This window comes from Lichenostomus cassidix, chromosome 18 (genome assembly GCF_008360975.1).
Source record: "Lichenostomus cassidix isolate B80296 chromosome 18, HeHo_3.0, whole genome shotgun sequence".
NCBI classification, from domain to species: Eukaryota; Metazoa; Chordata; class Aves; order Passeriformes; family Meliphagidae; genus Lichenostomus; species Lichenostomus cassidix.
The window spans coordinates 6,255,539-6,277,801 of record NC_139498.1 but is presented as its reverse complement, the minus strand read 5'-3'; the positions used below and the strand labels follow the sequence as shown (position 1 = coordinate 6,277,801).

At 47.6% G+C, this 22,263-nt stretch overlaps 2 protein-coding genes across 3 annotated transcripts; one reads left to right on the top strand and one right to left on the bottom strand.

Annotated features, from left to right (window-relative positions):
• Positions 1 to 12: 12 nt before the first annotated feature.
• On the bottom strand, positions 13 to 3,444 carry MRPS7 (mitochondrial ribosomal protein S7). Its single transcript, XM_085077735.1, has 5 exons — positions 3,323 to 3,444; positions 2,582 to 2,773; positions 2,220 to 2,283; positions 1,569 to 1,736; positions 13 to 763 (listed from the first exon to the last, which is right to left on the bottom strand). Exons 1-5 carry the CDS (start codon positions 3,376 to 3,378, stop codon positions 542 to 544), a joined length of 702 nt encoding a protein of 233 aa, XP_084933861.1. The 5' UTR covers positions 3,379 to 3,444; the 3' UTR covers positions 13 to 541.
• GGA3 (golgi associated, gamma adaptin ear containing, ARF binding protein 3) lies at positions 3,387 to 22,110 on the top strand. 2 transcript variants are annotated; one of them, XM_085077729.1, is made up of 17 exons: positions 3,388 to 3,540; positions 8,875 to 8,959; positions 9,694 to 9,769; positions 10,245 to 10,343; positions 11,134 to 11,257; positions 12,043 to 12,146; positions 12,667 to 12,747; positions 13,677 to 13,814; positions 13,953 to 14,034; positions 14,500 to 14,616; positions 15,405 to 15,674; positions 16,266 to 16,333; positions 16,721 to 17,043; positions 17,553 to 17,818; positions 18,003 to 18,172; positions 18,506 to 18,616; positions 19,836 to 22,110. In XM_085077729.1, exons 1-17 carry the CDS (start codon positions 3,501 to 3,503, stop codon positions 19,944 to 19,946), a joined length of 2,265 nt encoding a protein of 754 aa, XP_084933855.1. In that variant the 5' UTR covers positions 3,388 to 3,500; the 3' UTR covers positions 19,947 to 22,110. The 2 variants fall into 2 exon arrangements, with proteins under 2 accessions (XP_084933856.1, XP_084933855.1); XM_085077730.1 differs by lacking the exon at positions 14,500 to 14,616 and having other exon boundaries at positions 3,387 to 3,540.
• The last annotated feature ends 153 nt before the right edge of the window (positions 22,111 to 22,263 follow it).

Genomic DNA, 22,263 nt, shown 5'->3' with positions numbered 1-22,263 from the left:
AATTGGGAAACCTTTCCCATAAAACTAATTTTATTTCTCACTAACATTCGCATCAAATCTGTGCAGACAATGTTGCTGATGACCAGAACCAAAAATCAAAGCCAGCCTTTTATTGCCTGTTGTACCAATCCCTCTAAGGCTGGTTATGGTGCAGAAGAGGATCCAGCTCTACTCTCAGCTATGCAGCCAAAAACATTGCTGACTTCAGGAGCAGAGAGACTTTCAGATCCCCAGGAAACAGGTAGGTGAAAGATGGTTTTGTTTAGCTTTGCTGTGAGAAAAACATCTAAGGCTTGTCTTCACAGGGAAGTGATTATGAAATAACTGGAGCATCCCTGCTGGGGCTGGCAACTCAGATTCCCCCTTCCCCCATCCAACAAGCACAAAGAAAAAGAACCTTGTGGGGATCGTGTGAGCTTTCCCTGGGTTAGATCAGAAGCTGCCTGCAAGGGATGTTCCACCTTTCCCTCTCCCAGGCTGGCAGCCCTGGGGCTGTGCTCTCCAGGCCATGTGTCCTGGCAGCGTGTCCTGTGCAGCGCTCCTACCACCAGCGGAAGTGGGCGTACGCCCTGTTGGCCTCTGCCATCTTGTGCAGGACGTGCTTCTTCTTGATGACAGGCCCCTCGTTGTTGAAGGCCAGAAGCAGCTCCTGGGAGAGCTTTTCTGGCATCATGGTCCGGCGGTGCTTGTTCTCCCTGCACTCGGTGATCAACCACTTCATGGCCAGGAAGCGCTTCCGATTGTCCGTCAGCGGGACAGGCACCTGGGAAAGGGTTAAACCATGGCAGTTATCAGCAACCTGCTCCTCCCCAGCAGCCACACAGCACCAGCTGGCACCTGCAGGTGTTCACTGTGCTGCTCTCAGCAGCCAAACCCGCTCCTGACAGCTCAGCCCTGCCAATTCGCCTGCTCTGTCCGTGGGAACTGGCCACTGCTAGCAAAATGGAAATTGTGGCCTGTTTGGGAGCTGGATCCAGGCTGGTTTGTGTCAGCAGAGATGGGAGATGGTCACCCCAACCCTGCACTGAATACAGAGAAGTCACAGAATCACAGAATGATTTAGGTTGGAATGGACCTTAGAGATCATACTCAGATACAGGTTCTGCTTGTGTTTTGAATATCACATTGGATCTAGGTGACCCTTTTTGTCATGATGACCTGCCCCAGGGCTTTGGGACCTCTCTCCAAGCAACATGAAGCAGTGGAAAGGATGGGACTGGTAGTCCAAGGACTGCCAATTCTTTTGCTAATGATCTCCATGTCCTTGGAGAATGCTTGCTGCATATTTTTCCTCACATCTAGTCAGAGAAGGAGAGACTGCTTCTGATTAATGGCTGGACTTGGTTTATCTTAGAAGTCTTTTCTAACCTTAATGATTCTAAAACAGGGGAATAGGTGGGGATCCTGATCTTGGGACAGTTTCTGGATCCTGTTTTAATCCAGATTGCAAAGTGGCTCTTTCTAAGTAGGGAAACTGTTGAGCTGAAGGGGAGGAAACCAGTGCATCTGCCTCCCCAGTTAACTGTCTCCCAACCCCAACCAGATGTGCTCCCGGCTCCCCTTTTCACCTGGTATGTTTTGCCTCCTTTGGTGATGTTGCTGATCCCAATGATGGGCTGGCAGTTCTTCAGAGCCTGGTGGAAAATGACGTAGGGGTTGCATTCAATTGTCTCCTTCTCATTTTCTGGAGCTTTGTGGTACTTCTCCAGCTGCTTCCTCTTAATGGCCTCTAGAGTCTTGGGACAAAGGCAAGAAAGGAGACAATGCAGAGCAGATGGATTCTCCACTCAGTTACTGTGGGACAGAGCAGGCTCAAAGCTGTGTCACATTTGTGGGATTTCATGAGCAAGTTATACATAAAGTAAGGCATGACAGAGAGCTGGAAAGATGATCTTTAGAGAAAATTTGCTTTTAAGGGTATTCTCTGAGTTTATGCAGTACAGAAAGACACAGGGATACCAGAGAGTGGAAAGAGAAGGTTCTCCATGAAGCTGTCACCTGGTTTGTGAGCTAAGGAAGCTGGGGTGATGTACATCTTATCAAAGAAATCCTGGTTTATCAGAGAAATCATGCTGAGAGCAACATGTGGCAGAGGGAAACACATCAAGACCACAGAGATGGACCACCCAAGTTCTGGTAATTCCCAATTCCAGTGGGTTTGAAATCCCAGCCTTCCATTTTGACTTAACATAACAGTGAGAAGAAACATGAGTTCTTACCTGAGACATGAGGCTTCTGGCCAGCACTTTATTTCCACTCTTCATCATCATATTGGTGAATTTACTGTAAACACAATGTCAAATGGGATCCAATGTAAATTCTGATTTTATCACCCACAGAAATAAACCCCCACCCCCATCCATTTGTGTTGTTCCCATGGTTAAGTGTGGGTGCTGCCAGATCTGCAGTATTGTCTCTAATCACTATAGGACAATGGACTGGTTGATGGGAAAAGATTAACCCAGAATAAAAGGATTGTGCTGTAACAGGAGGTAATGTGCAGCCAGCAGGTGAAGGCCGAGGAGGGCAGCACAACTCCCAGGCATTTTTGGAGAGAGGAGCAACTGCTGCTTTCTCTGACCTGATCATGGGGTCGCTGAACACAGAGCTGGAGAGAGTGGGAGGAGCAGCTTTGATGGGTCGAACAGCCTTAAGCTCCATTTGTTCCTTTTCCTCCTCTGTCAGCTTCTCCAAAGGTTTCTGATACAATTCCTTGTTCACTTCTGGCTCCAGGTAACTGGCATCGTAGCGGCTCCACCTCACCGGCATTATCCTGCAAGGAACAAGAGAAGGGTTACAAGAGCATTGTAGCCCAATGCACGTTGCAGGGCTGTGTCGCGACAGGGATGCAGACAGATGTGGACACGCCTCAGGAGGACATGTTAGATGTGAGAGGCATCTCGTGGCAGTGGGGCGAGCAGCTCAAGGCGGGATACGATCCTTTTTTTCCCTGTTCCTGTGGCATTGGAAGCGGCTGCGCAGGGAGGCAGTGGAGTCACCATCGCTAGAGCTGCTCAAGAGGCGTCTGAACCCAGCGCTGGGCGATGTGGCTTAGTGTTAAAGCGGCACTACCAGGCGGACAGTCGGACTGGATGACCTTAAAGGTCTCTTCCAACCTTGATAATCCCGTATCTGTATGAGCCCGGTAAAAACAGGCGGGCGGCCTGTCGGTGTGCTCCCGGTGCGCTGCACACCCTCACGTGCTCCCGCTGAGCCACCCGCTGGCCTCCCCCCGTGCTGCCCGTGTTCCCCCGGTGGGGTGCAACCCCCGGAGCTGCCCGTGCGCCCCAGGGGAGCTCCCCCGGCCCGTCTCGCCGCTCACCGGGGCAGCCAGGCCCGCAGCCGCCGACCCAGCCCTGCCGCACTGGGCGCCGCCATCTTCCCTGCGCGCGCGGCCGCGCGGGGCGGGGCTACACCTGCCGGGGCGTGTCCTGCTCTGACCACGCCCCCTAGCGCCGCTCTCGCGCGGGCGGGGCGGGGCGCCGGGTCGCTCCGGCAACATGGCGGAGGCTGAGGGGGAGAGCCTGGAGTCGTGGCTGAGTGAGTACCGCGGGCGCGGGGGCACCGCCCGGGCACCTCCGGCACCCTCCGACCCCCGGCTCCGCTGCCCCGCGGCGCCTCAGCCCCTTCCCATCGCCTCCCCGCAGTGTCCGCTCGCCCGGCCGCGCCGCCCCCCTCAGCCGGGCGGGAGCCCCGGGCAGTCCCGGGCAGGCCGGGCGGTGTCAGCGCTTTGGGCCGGGCTGGCACAGCCTCTCGGGCACGGGGGAGTTTCAGCACCCTGAGCACGGGGCTCAGCACCCTGGGGATGCCTGTCCCGGGGGAAGGGCCGGGGCCGCTCCTCCCGGCGGTCAGCTCGGTGCGGGGCGCGGCGGCGGTGGGGCCGGGGCCGGTACAGCTGCTCGTGAGGGGTGTGCGGAACGGGCAGCTCTGCGGCTCGCCTGGCTCAGCACCTGCCGGGCTGCTGCTCCTTCTTCTCCATAAAGGGTCATGCTTCGTGTCTGTCCCTCCCGTCTGTTCCTTTGCCTGGGTTGTGGCCAGCCGGGTGTAACAGCCTGAGTGCTGTTTGTGAGGTTTCCCAGAAAACTATGTTATTGTGTTACACAACTGTGATTTTCAAGCAGAGAAATCCTGCTTTATGCCTGGGTGCAGTTTAAGGGTAGTTGTGGACATCTATTCCATGCAGGCTGGAATATATCAAGCCTCTTTGTCAGGATAAGATCTGTCTCATCCCTCAATCCTAAAGGTTAGAGAGGGGACAAATCCCCGTTGTTTGTTGATGCCCAGCCCTTGGTGAGTGTCTGCTGTCTGTGTGTCTGTCCGTGCTGGCTCTGGCCTTTGGTCTCTGCTGTACAGAACACAGAGATGTGATTTCTGAATGAATCAGTCATAACTGTGATTGTTTTTCATGTATTCCATGCACAGGAGCTTCTGCTGTCCCTGGGAGGCCATCCTGCACATCATAGCTTGTTGCCTGAATTTTCTTCTCTTTTTTTAGTAGTTATTTGTTTGATTATGGCAGTAAGTGAAGTTCCAAGTAGTCAGTCACTGGGCAAACAGCAGAAGGTGGTCATAACCCCAAATACCTCAGAGTGTAAAATCTGTTACCCTTGAAGCTATCCTTCCATAAACAAGATTAGATAATTCTTCTTTCTTGCTATTTTTATATAAAATTCAAACATGTACATGCTGTCAGGATCTGTTACATGAGTTACTGGCTGAAAGATGTTTTCAGCTCTTCTCATTTTAGCTCAATCCCTTCTGTCCCCTTATCATTTTTGCTCCTCCTCTGAACTCCTACAATTTGTCAATATCTTTTGTTGTAGCCAGTGAGACACAAGAAGGAACACCCACATCCCTTCCTTGCAATCTTTCTCTGAGGAGAGCTGACTCACCCAGTTCAGTTTGTGTGTGAAAATATCTCTAGTAGGAAGGATATTTTGGGTTGTATAGCCTGGAAAGCTTCCTGACTGCTTGTTTTGTGGGGATATTTTTTTAATTGAGGAAGTTAAAGGAGAGGTGATCTGTCCTTGGCCAAGGGGCTAAAGGGAAGAGTTGCAAAGGCCTTACTCACTGTGAGAAGCATTGCAGCGAGCCTGATTGCAGAGAGGCACATGTTTTTCCAGGCTTGAGTGCTGCTCTCTCATTTGGGAGGATGCTTTTATGCCAGGTCACTGCTACAGCGATCGCTGCTGGTGTGGCTGTATCGCTCCTCCCATCGCAGGGAGCGCGGAGCTTTCTGTGTCCAGGAATTACCGGCGGAGTCGTGAGGCCGGGCAGGCAGGGCTGGTGCAGCTCCCAGCTTTCACCTGCCCTCCCGAGGGGGTTTTTCTGTAATAATCACAAATCCGTAGCTAGTGCGAGCCTTGAGGGTGTGCCGCGCTGTGCCCTTCCTAAAGGGAATGGCTCAGCGGCACAGCCAACTTCCCAGCCACAGGAAGATGGACATTTTCTTACTGAAAATGGCTTTTTTTTCTTTCCCTCTGATGGTGTGCAGCCTCCTGCTGCCCTGCCTCTGGCATCAGGTGGAGTCAGAGACCCATGAAGTAACATCATCCTCGTGTCCTGCTGCTGCAGCAGGATCTGCGCCTCAGCCAGCGATGATCTGGCATCTGCATGTCCTGCCTCATTCCAGGCAGCTGGGATGAGGGAAGGTGATCCTTCCTGTCCCCTCCTGCCTGGCAGGCTCTGCTTCTGCACTGAGCTGAAACAAGAGAGGGTTAGGAGATAATGTCAGTTGGACAAACACAGCTAGAGTCTGTGAATCCAATGCTGTTTTTTCTGCTGCATCCAGAAAGGAGCTTCTTGTATCCCACTCATGTCAAGCTCAGGCAGCGTCCTGCTGTGGAAGAGATGCAAATGGATAAAATACTGTCTTAATTTCTTTTTTCTTTGCTTTGTCATGGGTCAGCATTCTTTTCTGCTCAGTGATGCAAACAGAGTCTGTCTGTTAGACATGCTTGGGCTGGAGATTTCCAATTCATAGGCTAAGCCTGACCTGGGGAAACTCTTTGTTGAGGTGGCTTTTGATTCATTTCAGGAGAGAAATGAACCCAGGAATACAGGAGCATCCATTACCAGTCAGTTAATTGTCTGTGGTTCTCTTCATTCCAGCTGCTCTGTGGTTCTCTGCGTTCCAGCATAGTTGCTCTCTAGAGAAAACAAACACCTTTGTTTCATATCTAATTATTAATCTGAATGTTCCCTCATTAGCATTTCAGTCTGGCAGAGCACCTGAGGGCTGAGTGGCTCTGATGCTGGGTGGGTGTGAAGCAGCTTTGTTTGTCCTGAGCACAAATCAAAAAAGCTGAAAACTGAGGCAGAAGTGGTGGCAGGACTGGGGTAGTGCCAAGAATCCAGTCCCCAGATTGCCAATTTATATTCATGTGGTTGCCAGTGTGAAATGGATTTTCAGGAGGGGACCAGGTGGACAAGAGTCTCTGGAAGCAAATAGCTGGTACCAAATGGGCCTCAGTTGGCAGTTTCAACAGCGAAGCCAAGGACCTGATATTCCAGAGCAACAACTCTTCATTCTGGAGTGAATCCTTTCACATAAGGTTTGAAGCTTATTTATAAAGCAGCACAGATGAGCTCCTTGCCCACATTTTAAGCATTCTGCATAAAAATAGAAGATTTTAAGTCACAACTTGATAGACATGACACAACTTCCTGTGGGGCTGTCCTGAAAAGGTGAAGTGAGGTGATTCCACTCCTCTGGGATGCTGAGTTCATTTGGCTGTGCTGAGGCTGGGAACAGGTATCCAAACACCCTGTTGTGTTGTGTCATGCAAACACATCGATCTCCAGAGCCAGGGCAGGACTTGTGATCAAGCTCATTAACTTTTATGAACCAGGGCTTCACGTGGAAGTTTTATGGATGTTGAAAGTAGGGAGTTCCTTCGTGTGGAACGGCTCTTCCCTTTGGCAGTCACTCTCTCCTTCTGAGGCTTCACTGTCTTCATGTGAGAGCTTTTGCAGCAAAATTTAGATGAGTCTGAGAGCATGAAATAATCAGTGTCATTGCAGAATATCTGAGATATTTGGAACAGCTTTAAAATTAACACTTGGAACATGGAAATGTTGGTTACATTTTCCTGTTTGTACCACATATAATTTTCCTAATTCCAGGATGTGCAGCCAACAGAGTCCATTTGGTTATGTGTCCTTATCTGTTTGTGCTCCTCCTGCATTTATTAAGTAAATTCCCTTAATTCCAGCCAGGAACTGAGTGTTTTTCTTCTGGGCCTGCAGAGCACAAGAGGTGCTTTGGAGCACCAAACCACCACAGTGCTGTTTGACTTGCATGAAGAGGCTTTAGATTGTTGTAAGTCCACAGTTTCCAGGGTGTTCAGCAGTCTGAAATGTGGTAATAAGGTTTAGGTGCCACATGTTTGGAGCAGTGGTTTGGCTCTGCAGCAGTTGTGTTTTAAACTGAGCCTCCCTTGAATCTCTTAAGACCAGCCTGGCAGCTCAGTGAGTTCCACAGAATGTGATCCTGCAGTTATTCCTCCCTGGCTGCTGCCTTCTCCTTATCTAGGGTCCCATGAAGGTCAGCAGTGGGCACAGAGATTCACCTGTGGAATATATTACTGTGCAATCTGTGGAAAAATGTACTTGCTTTACAAGTGTCTTTCAGTGAGGAGGAAAACCTGAGCAAACCTTGCATAATGGGTGCAGCAGGAGGGCTGAGGTGCACTGGGAAAGGGAGGGTTTGGAATAGATGCCTGACAGCTGGTTTTAGCTGTCTCTGGAAAGGTAAAAGATATATTTTAATGATGATAAAAAATTGGTAATGCAGCATGTGTTTGTTTTGCTGTGCTTCCGTCTGAGATGAAAGTACAGGGATATGTGCTGAGTTTTTTCCTGCCCTTCATCCCCTGCTCTATACTATCTGACTAAGCAATATTTTATTTCCTAAACCTCTTTCCATTGTATTAAAATTCTGAGGAAGGCTTCTTAAATGCCAGACCTTAGTATATAGGAACAGCTACGATGCATTGTTTCTTCCCTTACAAGAAAGAAAAATCATAATGTCTGGTCATCTTGGCTGGAAAATTAGGTTAAAGCAGGAATCTGATCTCCTGTAAATTTATTGCTGCATCAGGATTAAGTAAAATACACGGAGAAGAAGTATTCATAACCAAAAAGGTGCTGATAGCCTCACTACTCTGCAATCAGTACAGTCAGTGAGGTCCTGCTGCTTGAGGGAGGATCCTTCAGGAGCCTGAAATAGCTCTGTCAGTAAAGCATCGATCTCTTGACTTCAGCATGTAGGATTTGAGTTCCTGATCAGGTGCAGGCTGCAGTGTTTATTACTTGCAAGAAGAACTCAATGTGTAATAATAAATTTGAGTTCATAAATCCCAGGAGAAATGCTAAAGTATCAATCAAATCAGCTGGCACTCCAAAAGCAAGTGCTAATGCTGAATTACTTACATTAAACATCTGATGTTCCAGCTCTTGCTTCTGCAAAACTCCCGGGGAATACAAAAATAATTTCATATGTAGAAAGTGTGAGGGTTTAACCTTTAAAGAGTTTAATGTTACAGCCAAATAGAAGGAGACAACATTTCAGGCAGAGGAAACTGTGAGCTGAAATATTTTATCCCATGCTCTCATTTAGAGTATGGGAATAGCCTGTTTGTAAGCACTTCAGATTTGGCACCTGTTTTCCTTGGAAAGCAGTGATTCTTGGTGGATGTGTGGATGCCTCAACTTGGACACAACCTTTTCCTTGAACAGACATACCATGTGTGAACGCCTTTCTCCTCTTTTATAGTTGGCAAGGGGTGTCAGATGCTTTTCTCTAGGAAATGTATGACCTTTTATACTGTTTCTGCTGTTGACTGGTAATATGTTCTCTTTCCCTTGCCAAAGATAAAGCCACCAACCCATCTAACAGGCAAGAAGACTGGGAATACATCATTGGATTCTGTGACCAGATCAACAAGGAACTTGAAGGGTGGGTGTCCCAAACTGCTCTAGACTTAATAAATTAACATTCACAGTTTAAAGTGTGTGATTCCATCATCAAACATTTACATTTTCTTTTATATATACTGATACCACAAGGAAGAGCTGGCTTTACAACAGAGAAGATGCTGCCTCTCCTGTGAAAGGCAGCGTGGCTAATCCAGACTGAGCACTGGGAAACTGGGAATTCTGAATCTGCTTCTAATTTCAGCTTCTGCAGCTCTAGGGCTCTCATCTGGCCAAAATTATTCCATTTGCCAGTCTGTAAAACAGAGTTATCACTGATAGTTCTGGTGGGTTTCACATCTTTAAAATCCTTACTGGGCTTAACTGAGGAAACCTCCTAGCTCACAGCATTCCTGAGTGCTAAGGAAAAAGTGTTTTCTTCTGGAAAAAGGAAACAAATGCAAGAGAAATGAAGTGATTTCCTGGGCTGGAGCCTGTACTGGGAGTTGTTTGGCCCCTCCCAAGGAGGAATCTGGAATTGCTGGCTCATACTACCATCTCTCTCTTCCTTTCAGATGTGCAACCAGCCAGGCTTGAAAAGTTACCCTGAACATTTCTTGTTAGCCTTTGTGATGGAAAGATAAAAATACTTAATGGCATTTCCTTTTGATTATGTGGAAGGCCCTTTGTCTAAACACCCAGAATTTGTGTGAAAGTGTGAAAATCCTCCATCCTGTTTGCCTGCTCTGTTTGTAACGGGGCTCTGCTCTGTTCCAGGCCACAGATAGCTGTGAGACTCCTGGCTCATAAAATCCAGTCACCACAGGAATGGGAAGCAGTCCAAGCCTTGACAGTAGGTAGTCCTTACCCCTCCTCTTAAATTCAAGCATGTATCCTCTTGCATCATCTGTGTGAAGTCAAGAGGGCACAGGGAGTGTCCATGGGGTCAGCCAGGGGCTGAGTGCCCTGATCCCCTTCCCTGGGAGGGAGTGGGAAGTGTGAGGGAGCACAATTCTGTCCCTGAAGTGTCCAGAAGCAACTCTGGGTTAGTTTGAGCTGCTTTCCTTTGTTATCTTCAGGCAAGATTTGTGTTCATTTTAATGAGGCCAATTATTGAGATAACACAGACCCAGATGCACTTGGCTGAGGGTGGGACACCAGCCTGTCTTGATGTATCATCCCTAAAGGTGGGAGATTGATGTCTGTATGGAGCAGGAATAATTCTCTCACTGATAGGGACCCTTCACCTCCCCTCTAAGCAGGACACACACTCTTACTGTAGGGTTTTGGTGCTTCTTTCAGTCCCTGTTTCTGTTCCTTGAATGCAGGTGCTAGAAGCTTGCATGAAGAATTGTGGGAGAAGATTTCATAATGAAGTTGGGAAGTTTCGCTTTTTAAATGAGTTAATAAAAGTTGTATCTCCAAAGGTTAGTCCCTGAGCTTTATGGCTGTAGCTACTTTTTGTTTGACCTCTGTAAGCTACAGGCAACAAGCAGCATATTGCAGTGTTCTGTCTGGCTCAGCGCACTTATTAGTCTATATTCAAGAGCATTTGTTAGCTAAGCTTTTGTTGTTTGGGGTTTCTTTATGCCCTGCTTACTAAATTTCTCAGTAAGTTGTACTTATTTACCATCATTATCCAGTCTCTGGACTATTCTAATCCTTCAGGTAACTCAAGGGCTTCTAAAACTTGGGCTGTGTTGTTTTAAGAAACAGAACTCCAGTGATGGTGGAAGAGAAATGTGATGCAGGGGTTAAAACAAGAGGTTTAACAGCACACCATGGAGTTCTAGTCCTCATTCTGCTGACTTGCTGTGTAAAGAGTTCCTGGCTAAGTCTCTCAACATTGATGATGAGTTTAATGTGCTGAAAGTCTTCCCTATGGTGTGACTGATGCAGCAATGTATTCCCAGATTCTCTCTCATAAGACAGGGGAGGGGGTGGTTCTCTGTATTGCTGTAATTTTTAAATAGCAAAATCCTGGAGCCAGCAGAACAGCTGCTTTTTCTTTTGCTGAAGATAATCACAAAGCTTCTCTTCACTGTTATTTCAAATCTATTAGAGAAGCAATTTTTCCTCCTAATAAGATGTACCTTAGATAATCTTGGAACTTGGATCATACACCTTTCAATGTATATCACTGAGCTTTTACAGAGCTTTATTTGCAAAAAGAAATTAAGAACATGAAGAATTTGTCTCTTTTTTTTTCACTTTTAGTACCTGGGAGACCGAGTGTCAGAGAAGGTGAAGTCCAAAGTCATTGAACTGCTGTATAGCTGGACAGTGGCTTTGCCAGAGGAATCCAAAATCAAGGATGCCTACTACATGCTGAAGAGACAAGGTAGGGAGTCAAGGAGTCAACTGCTCACTCATGCATTCTCTCCAGTCTGGGTTTTGAGCAAGAGTGTCACAAAATATACAGCTTCTAATTAAATGGGGTCAAGGCAAGCTCTGAGGGGAGATGGAGCAAGGGAGAAATTCTCTCAAAAGCTTTTCATTATGTGTAAATGCCTTGGGCAGGATTGGGTTGGCTCTGTTAACTAAATTAGTGAAATACCTTACAAGTACTTTTGTTTTGGTTTGAAGGGCCTTTTTAAAGTTGATTTTCTTTTGGGCGGAAGTAGTTATTAAATGATTTGAACAAGTCTAATTTAAAGTGAAGTAAGAGCTTCCAAGTAGCCTTTTGTATTCTTTTAACCAAATGGCTTTGCAGCTGTACCTTTAGTTCAGCTGACACACATTTCTTGTGTAGGCACAGTGAAAAAAGCTCAGTAGCTTTACAAGAAAAATTGATTCCACGAAAGCTCTGGAAACCATCCTGTCCTATTAGGACACATGGATTGCAAGTCATAACTGTCCCTTGCAGCACTGTGGATGGATAAGCTAAAGGCTGAATGGAGCAGAAAATGATTCCTCCCATTCACAGGGAGAGTTTTAGCTCATGTTGGGGGTTGGGAGAACATCCAGGTAAAAGCCAGCTCAGGGATTTGGATGTATTGTTCACTGGAACAGCGTGGCAGTGTCAGGGGGCAGATGTGTGTTGGCTTTGACAGCATCCTGGGAGTAGCTGGGTGCCCTGCCAGGTGTGAGTGTGCTGATTCACAGGGGTTTCTTTTCTGCTTTCAGGGATTGTCATGTTTGATCCTGTGATTCCTGCAGACAGAACACTGATTCCTTCTCCACCACCTCGCCCCAAGAACCCTGTGTTTGATGATGAGGAGAAATCCAAGGTACAGTGAAGACTTGTATCATAATCATTAAGGAGAAAATTACTCAGTTCACGTTTAGAATAAGGAAGCAGAGTATAATAATGTGACTTATTTTTTGAGGGGGCAGTGTGTATTTTTGCAGAACTCACTGCTTTGTCCATCTGCTTAACCCAAAGTTCCAGTTAAAACCTTGTCTTATTGTGGGCTTATTTCTTTTCAAGTGCCATCCTGCTGAAGTGTTCTGGAAGGCAGAGAATGTTTCACACACAGGAGAAGAAATAATGTATGGGAAGAATAACTGTTTAGTGCCAGAAGTCTGAGATTTAACAGAATATGTCCTTTGTAAAGGCAGGAATGCAGCAACTCACATAGAGAATAAACTCTTAAGTACTCCTGCTGAAGTCCTTGTAACTGTGAAAGCTGTGTAAGCTTTGTAATGCTGGGCTGTATCACTTTTCCCCTGAATTGTTCACATGGATTCCTTTCTCTTTGACCAAAGGGTCTTCATTTGTTTCCTGAATATTATTTTTTTGTCTTTCAGCTTCTAGCCAAGCTACTGAAAAGCAAAAACCCAGATGATTTACAAGAGGCCAACAAACTTATAAAATCCATGGTAAAGGAGGTAAGAAATTCCTGTAGGATTGGTCAGCAGTCTGCTTTCCAGGTTTAAAGCAATTTGACTTCAAAATGGTAGAGAGCTTAGGATTTGGTCTCTAGCTTGCACCTGAGAGATGTTGGCATCACAGAAATGTCTACAGTTGGTGTCTCTGGTGGAGGAAAGGGCAAGAATTTGATGTCCCTTGTTGTAATTAACCACATTTCCATCACTCAAGGTAGGATTTCGTATCAAGGTTTGGTGGAAGCATCATGGTACCACCCCTGGATTTTAGGACTGAGTCAGTGGACTGGGTCTTCTCACAAACAAGTTCGTGGAAACACCTTCCTGTTTGTAGAGCTGTGCTGCATCCACCCACGGCAATCATTCCAAACTCTGGAGTCCAGGAAATGACTCACGGGGATTCTGGCAAATAAAAAGATACCTTCTGGACAGGAGTAGATGTATAGGTTACTGAAATATTTCCATTCTAGCTCCTCTTGTCCCCAGGGCAGACTCTCCTATGTCTTTTGCTGGAATCTGCAATCAGAGATGGGTGGACATTTTCCACCTGAGTGTGTTTGTTATTCCTGGTAAATGTTTTGCTTCAAACACATCTTTTTTGTTAAATGGCATCAAGTGAATTTAAAAAAATCTTCTGAAAAGGTCAGAAAGGAACTTTTGGGAACTTTTCTGTTTTCAGTGGTGGAAGTATACATCCAAGTCTGTTTAATGATACTTTTTGGAAATACGGAGTTGGCTGTAATTTCAGAATGGTGGTGAAAAGACAATAAAATAAGCAAAGCTTCACATGAATTAAGAGGGGGTTTGTTTGCTTTTCTAGCTTAACCTTAAATAGCCATTACTTGACATGTTTACAGATTACATCTGTGGTTGTGTTACTGTGAACATTTAGAGGGAAACTCATTTTTCTGTCTGTGCTTCCCACCCTGAAGGATGAGGCTCGGATCCAGAAGGTGACAAAGCGCATGCACACGCTGGAGGAGGTGAACAACAACGTGAAGCTGCTGAATGAGATGCTGGTTCATTACAGCAAAGAGGATTCATCAGAGGCTGACAGGGAGCTCATGAAGGTGGGTCCTGGCTGTCCTGCCACACTGGCACAGTCAGCACAGTGAGACTGGTCTGTTCTGGGGTTCATTCTGTGCTGACTGGTGCTGCTGGCAGTGGCTCCTGGCTGGTGAAACCCTTTGTCCTCATCTGTGTTCCAGGAGCTCTATGAAAGGTGTGAAACCAAAAGACGGACACTGTTCAAACTGGCCAGTGAGACAGAGGATAATGACAGCAGTTTGGGTAAACTGAGCTACACTTGTCCTTTTTGTATTCCTTTTGTGCACTGTACCCTAGCAAGGGTTCAGCTGTAAAGTCACCTCCTCATTGTGGGTTCCTGTTGCTCTGATAAAGGACAATCCTTGCCTCCTTGTGCTTATCACTTCAGTTCAGGCAAGGACTGGACGGTAAAGTTGGTGGTTCAGGAAGATGGGAGCAATAATGGGGGACAGCTGTTGCTTTGGGAGAGTAGGGGAGTTTCTATGGGGAACAACCTTGGGCTCATTTTTTCTTTGTTATAGCAGTTTGTGTGGAGTTAGGTCAGGGTATTGCTTAGAGAAGTGGGGCACAGGTGGAGTGATGAAGCTCATAGCTAAATATTCATGTGTTTTCTTGCTGATTATTTAGCTGATAGCTGAGCACTCTCAGCATTAGTGGGAACAAAGTGACTAAAGCCTTGGAGGTCATTTTTGTCTCTCTTGTATGTAGGGGATATTCTGCAGGCCAGTGACAATCTATCCCGCGTGATAAATTCCTATAAAAAAATAATAGAGGGCCAAGTGATCAATGGTGAAGTGGATCTCCCTGGGATGTCTGTAGTGGAAGGTGAGTTCCCGGGAAGCCAGTTGTTTAATTTTTGAATCCTGCAATTCTAAGGCTTTTGAACAATGTTTCCTGTTTTGTTAAAGTAGCTTTTGATGGTTCTTGTGGCCAACAGTTTGTGAGTCAGAGGGGGACAAGAAGGCTCCTGGGTAGTGGATAAACAGTTCTGTACACAAGTTCAAAGCAGTGCTACAGCTTTTCATTCTCCACTGTTCAGTCCATATTACTGAAACCTTTGGAGTGCAGGAGTTGGGCCGGGGTCCTTTTCCTGGTTTTGCCAGTAATTCCTTTTGTGAATTCAGGCCAGTTGTTCACTTTACACTTCAGTTTCACCATTGAAAGCTCTGGACATGTGTGTGACAGAATTACCATTTGGGACTCAAACATTCATGATGCTGCCTGGCAGCACCTTACTAGAACAAGACTGTCTTAAATATAAAGATTGAGATGGTACAAATTTTCCTCAGCTCTCCAGCTCTCTGGTAGTCTTTTCTTATTATAATGCTGTAGGATCCCCCAAAGCCTCATCTGAGAGGAAAAAATTTTGGAAAGATGATAAATTGTGGAGCACTGGGGAAGAAGCAGTGGTCGCAGCAGATTTTCATGTGGAAATTCTTTAAGTATCTGTGTTGATTTACATTGTGGACAGCAAATATCCTTTCTCTATTACAAAGAGCTATAAACCACGCTCAGAGGAGGATCTAAACCTCTGCTAATTGCTTCTGTACATTGGTTTTGCTCTGAGCCTTTTGCCTTCTTTCCTAGTAGTGCTCTTCTCCTGTCCGCTGCAGGGAGTAACTCCACCAATAATCTCAACACCCTCATTGACCTTGCTGGACTGGACGTCACCAGCACTCCGCCACCTCCAATGCCACCCAGCAGCCTGACACCAGCCCCCAGCACAGCCCCAGGCCCAGCTGAAATCCCCATCCTCCCTCCTCCTCCCCAGACGTTCGCTCCGCTGCGCAGCAGCTCCTCCGGCCAGGTGGAAACAGCACCCGCTCAGCAGGGCAGCACAACCAACTCCCTGTCCCTGCTGGATGAGGAGCTCCTGTGCTTGGGTAAGATGCTGAGGGGTCTGCAAAAAGGCTGCTCAGTCCATCCTATTAAAGGCTACTTCTGCGTTCTCCATGTTCCTGGATTCCAGGGAACACTCTTTTACATCGTTCTGAATTTTAGACCTGGTCAGTGAGTTCATATTAAAGTCTCTTCCCAGAGCTGGCTGCAAGAAAGTAGCTGTTGAGTGCAGTTGCAGTCTAATCTCTGGGGGTGCTGGGACATGCTGGTTGTACAGGCTGCAGTTTGGGACAGATTCAGCCCTGATTTTGGGGCTGTGCTAAAGAGAAGGTGCCTCAGAGGGGCTGTGCATAGGAGCCTGCAGAATGCCTGTCTATGGAGCCCAGATGTGGGCAGCAGAAGGCAGTGCAAATCAGGATGGGTTGGAAGAGCTGTGTGCAGGGGGTGACTGTCAGCTGCTGGTGTTGTCAGTCTCTTTTCCTCATCAGAGACTTGTAGCCTATCTAGTGTTTCGTCAGGTTCTTGGGCTCTGGCAGAGCTGAATCAAGTAGTTTGATGGTACTGAAATAGGTGCCAAGGGATGACACCAAACTCATTTTCTCCTCCAGTCACTTGTTTGTTATTTTTCCATCCAGGCCTGAATGACCCAGCTCCAGCAGCAGGGAAGGAGACCTCAGAAAACAACCAATGGAGCATGTTTGAGGTACAAAAACAGGGTCTCAAGGGAAGGGGAGGGAGAGGTTGTCATTGTGGGAGGTCTTAGAATACACTGCCACCTTGGAGAAGTGTGTGATCACACCCACAGGCTGAGGTGCAGTCTGGTTTAGCCCTAAAATCTGGAATTACTGTGTTTAAATGGAGAAGATATCCCTGAACCTGGCTTTCACAGTTTCCCATCTGTCCCTGTAATGTTAGCCATTCTTTTGCTTAAATTACAGATCAGATGTAGCCCTGAATCAGGCCACAGATTTAGCTTCTTGTCACCCAGTGTCTGTTTTTGTGTTAAACCTCTGTCCCTCTGTAACAGAGCAGAGCCATCTCTGCATAGGGGCAGCAGTGAGTTAGAGCATCTACCTGTCCTCTTTTTCAGAATGAGCAGTTGGACCTGGATTTCTTTAATCCGAAGATGGTGACTGTTGCTTGCAACCCTGCAGGGAACCCTCTTCTCCATCACACGTCACAGACCACGTGTGGGACGTCAGCCACGCTGCCTTCTGCTTTCCCAGCCTCCCAGACTGCTCCCAGCATCCCAGCACCAAACTCTGCACCATTTGTATTCCCTGCTGGACCAGCTGCCCCTGCAGGGCCTCCTAAGACTATTCCAGCTACTCCTGGGTACTTCAACTCATCTCTGGGCAGCAATATGTCACATAAAATGGATGCATTGGGACAACTCCTTGAAGACGCCAAAGGGTAACTAAAAGTCCTGGCTTTGCTTTGGCTCTGCAGTTAGAAAGCCAAGCTTGCTGCAGTGCCAGGTTCTGAGGGTGACTTTCAACTCTCCAGTTTGGTAGAAATGTGGGATTTTTCTTCTCAGAGATGTCAGTTTGCAAATGAATACAAGTTTCCCACCTCTGGGAGGAAAAGGCAGGCAGAGCACACAGCTGTACTGTTGCCTGATCTAAACGTGTGGTGTGAATGGAAACAGGTTTTTAAGGTACAGAGGCTTTTGCCCTTCTGAGCCTTGCCCACCCTGGCCAAGGTGGGATTTTGCTTTTCCTTCCTTAGAGAAGTGATCCCAACCCTACCACCACCCCTGTCCTTGTAGCTCTCCTCACGTGAGACCATGCAGAGTCACAGGCTCCATCCTGGCTCTGGGCTCCTGCTTAGTCCTCATGATGTGCTGTTACCTCTGGGTGTTGGTGAAATTCCTGCTTCACTTCCAGCTCCATTCCCCATGTTTTTTCTGATTTCTCTTGCAGGACTGCCACGCAAGGCATGGCGACACCTTCAGTGTTCCCTGGGGTTACTTTGCCAACCACTGTCACCCCTGCCCCGTTAGCAGCACCTGCAGGGCTGCCAACCACTGCTCCTGGAGCCCCTCCAGCTCCTTTCCCAAGCAGCTGCACTGCTGGATCCGGAAGTCCTCTCTTCCAGCCAGCATCGTTCCAGCAGCAAGGCAGTCCCATGAAAGCACCTGAAATTTCTTTGGCCAATGTCCATGTTCCCTTGGAATCCATTAAACCCAGTAAGTACCTCAGGTTTTTTACCTTGCTCTGAACATTTTTTTAAAGGCAAAGCTTCTTGACGAAGCTCATGAAGTAGAGAGAAGGGATGAGCAACTCCAGTCGAACATCCCAATCACCTGATGCTGCCTCAGATCATCTGCTGCAGCACAAACCTGGATCCTCTCCCTTCTCTCCCCGTGGCAGGCAGTGCCCTCCCAGTGACAGCCTATGACAAGAACGGGTTCCGGATCCTGCTGCACTTTGCCAGGGAGTGCCCACCGGGACGCTCAGACGTGCTGGTCGTGGTGGTCTCCATGCTGAACACAGCGCCGCTGCCCGTGAGGAACATCGTGCTGCAGGCGGCTGTGCCCAAGGTAGAGACACGTGGGACAGACCCCACAGTGTGAGACTGCACCCAGGAAAGCCTGGCCATGGACTCAGGGACTTGGGATAGCCTGGTCTGACCTTTCCATAGGCTGGGCTCTGCCCCTTTCCGAAGGTTCTTGTCAGAGGCAGGAAACACTGAACAGGATGAGTCAAGAACTGCCTGTTCCTATCGTGTTTTACAAGCTGGGCTGGCTCTTGTTCCCTCATCCTCACTTGTGTGTTTGGCTGTGTGCTGTTTCCCCCCAGCCTGTGCTTGCATCTTTCATTGTCCCCAAGGTAGGATATCATCCCTGAAATTCTGCTCTCTTTTTTATTTGCAGTCCATGAAAGTGAAGCTACAGCCACCCTCTGGCACTGAGCTGTCTCCGTTCAATCCCATCCAGCCACCTGCTGCTATCACCCAGGTCATGCTTCTGGCAAATCCTGCAAAGGTGAGTGGGGATTATCCTGCCCTCCTCAGACACATTTGATGTCAGCTGAACTCTGTGGAGGGGTGGGACCAAACATTCGAGCTGTTCCTAAAACAGCTGTTCCTAAAAGTTTGGACTTGATGATCTTGGAGGTATTTTCCGAGCTTTATTGTCTGTGATTCTAAAGTGCCCTCTAAAGAGGTGGTTACTGCGGAATGTTGGTGTTTCAGTTCAGGGCTAGAGGAGGCTGTTCCCAACAGACTGTCAGGAAGGAGAGGTTTGAGAAGGAGCAGTACACTTTTCCCAGCAAAATGGCAAGGATCACAGCAGGCTCAGCTTTCAGGGACAGCAGAACTGCATCAGGAGTTTGACTGCCCTGTGCACTGGTCGTGCCTGGCTTTGCTGATAATTAGATCAATGCTAAATTAGCTGGTGCTGTAGCAGTAGTTTTGATGAACCAGCAGACAGATGTGAGATCATGCCTGTTCCATCATTCTCTGAGGAGGTACCTGTGACCAGGAACATGACAGGGTTAATGCTTTCCTTTCTGCCGATGATGCTGGGAACATCTGAGTAGCTCTCTTTCCTTGCTATAGTCACTCACTTAAACAGCCAGCTCCAAAACCCCAAGGCTGAAGGACTTTCTAATTGTTTGACAAATTTAGATGTTTCTACCGGAGAATTACAACAAAAGTGTCCTTCAAGTATCAGCTGAAAGCCCTGAGATCAAAGGATGAATGTCATAGGGGTTTCCTGGATTTTTAAAAGACTTTATGAGGTGTGTGAAGGTGCCCTCATTGAATGAGATGGCTGTTTCCATCTCTTGCTTACTGTATTGCAAGGAATTTTTCACAGCAGGAACTGTTTATCTTCCTCCACATGATGAGGAATTTAATTTTGAAAATGTTGAACTTTTCCAGCAGCAGTCTTTAGGCTCTCTGGAGAGCAGCTGAGCAGCTGGCCACATCTGTGCAGTCTATGCTCACAGGTCATTTATGCTTTTCTCCTTCTGCTCCATCCTAAGCAGTAAAGGTTTTTTGGTATAAAAAAATGTAAGGTGAATTACTCAGGTTTGTAAATAGCTGAACTCCTTCATGAACTTAACCTGAGCCCTCCTGCCCCTGCCCTGTACAACAGAAGTCTTGTGCTCTCTGTAGAGCTGTAACAGTGAAGTGTTTTGTTCGGGGCTGTTGAGCTGGGGCTGTTCTCATGTTGCTTTTGGGTTTTGTCTTTCCTGCAGGAGAAGGTGAGGCTGAGGTACAGACTGACCTTCACCCTGGGAGATCAGCCCAGCACAGAAGTGGGTGAAGTGGATCAGTTTCCCCCCGTAGAGCAGTGGGGGAATCTATGACCTTAGGACACTGCCAGAGACTGTGACAGGACCAGGGCAGGATCCCACAGGACTGGAATGGATGTGCCGTGGGGAGAGACACACATGCTATCCACTGGTGATGTTCAGCTTTGTTTACATGTCCTGACCACTCTGCTTGTAGCTTTAGTCCAGAATGTTGTGCCCCACATCGAGGGGCCCTGGAACACTTACGCCAAGCATGAACTGAGTGGCAGCCAGTGACAGGCAGTGCTGGCTGCTTTTACCTTGACCTCTGGGTGAATCTGGTTCTATCTTCCACTCTATTAAACTTGAAGTTATTGTATTTTGAGGGGAGACCTGTCAGCAGAAGGGGATTTAGTTGGCTTTTCCTGCACTGCTGTCCAGAGATCCCAACAGGCTGTGGGGTGATGATGCCGCGAGCTCAGCGCAGAGCCCTGACAGAGCCCTTCCTGGGACTGTGACCTCCTTGAGCCACGCGGGCCCGCGAGCATGCTGAGCAATAATGCTGCTCCATGAGGGAATGCTTCCTTTTTTACACTGAAATGGCACTTAGCTCCCTTCCCTCCCCTCCTGCTTAGTTCCCAAGGGCCTGTGTAAGCAGCCCCTCACTCCATGTGTGCCACGCTGCTGTATCTTTACTTGTTATATTTATTTTGTACTGCTGGCTGCCACCCTGGGGCATCCATTTGGTGCAGCTGGGGCTGAGTTGTGTCTGCAAATGGTTACACTGGTTATTTTTTTGCCTTCATTCCATTCCACAGTGCGGGGAAAAGAGGAAATGCGTAGTGAGAAGGAAAGAGGGCTGGAAGGTATTGGTCAGTATTGGAGGAGGACAGCACCTGGAGCACAGAACTGTCTTTACAATCACCAGTCAGGGGCAGTGACTGAGTCCAGGAATCAGGAGAGATGCCTCTCATGTCCCCTCATGCAGGCAGTATTATTACTATAGTCAAATACTGTGTTTTATTGAGCCAAGTACAATGACCTACAAGATGTAAATAGTAGAGCTGTAGGGTATCAAAACAGAACAAGCAGGCAGAGGAAGGAAGAGGCTCCCTCAGGTTCTGATTGGGCATGTGCTGGGCTAATGCCTCATTTTCTTTACTCCATGTATTAAGTGGCAAAGTGCAATTGTCCCCACAAAGGGGAAAGCAGTTTTGCTGGACATCAGTGTTCTGTGCTAAGAGGACAGAAGAGCTGATCCCTTAGCTACAATCTCCTAAAAATAAGTTTTAAATCACCAAAACTTGGTTCCAGCAGCCCCTTCCTTCTTTTGTTTCAGTCTCAAGCAGTGCCTCAATGAGCTCTGAGACAGACTGTTGTAAATTAATGGGGGTTTTTAACACCCATTGACACAAGCACAGACAGGTGCTTGGGCAGTCCTTGGACACTCAGCTCTGCATTTCCAGCAGGGCTGTCAACAGCTCTTCTCCAGCTGGAAGTGAGAGCAGCACAGAGAAAAGCAGTACACAGAAAGAGGCTCTTGCCTCTTGTAGGAAAACTCCACAGGAGAACATGATGCTGGAATGAATGGTGGCTGTAAAACCATTGCTGCAAACACATCTTGGAGTTAGGTGTAGTTGAATTTTCTTTACTGTGCTGCAGAGTAAAAATCCCTAGAGATGAAAAACACGGGATTCACAAGCCTGAGACCCTCATCAGAGGCACCAGGCAGGTGTAGAAGCCCCTGAAGGTGGAATCCAAGCTTGTCCTGGTCTGACACTCATGGAGACCTCAGCCTTGTCAGCTCCCTGACATAGAAGGCAGGTGAGAAAGATGGGTTTGTTGTTTTGATCCTAAAGAAAGCTGTTTTAAATCAATGGACTGGGATAAGGGACAAGGAGAGAATTCTTTCTGCCTCAGACATGTTCTTGCCAGCACTTTAGACACAGTAGGCATGGGGGCAGTGCCTGGGTGGTGTGTCCTGAGGAGCAGGGTCACTGCTTCCCATGCCTGCACATGGATCTCACTGTGACTTGGAGGAAGGCAGGAGAGCACAGGTGCTTTCTGTGAACAGCAGCAGCCACCTGGAAACGCACCACGGTCCTGCTGTTTTGGAAATTAAACTATGAATGTTCCTTGTCTGTAGGGTGAGGTTCCTGCTTCATCCCCAGCAGTCCTACCTGTACATACATCTCCAATGCATTTGTGCTGCTGCATGTTGAATAAATCATTTTCCCTACCTGGCTCTGTGCTGGCCCTTTCTCGTGACAGCTTCTGCAGTGCAGTGCTGGTTCTGGAAAGCCTCAAACTCAACCCATCAACTCAAGACCTTCCATCAAAAACGGAAAAGCTGCTGTTTCTAAAACCCCACTGGGGTAGGAAGTGGCCTTCA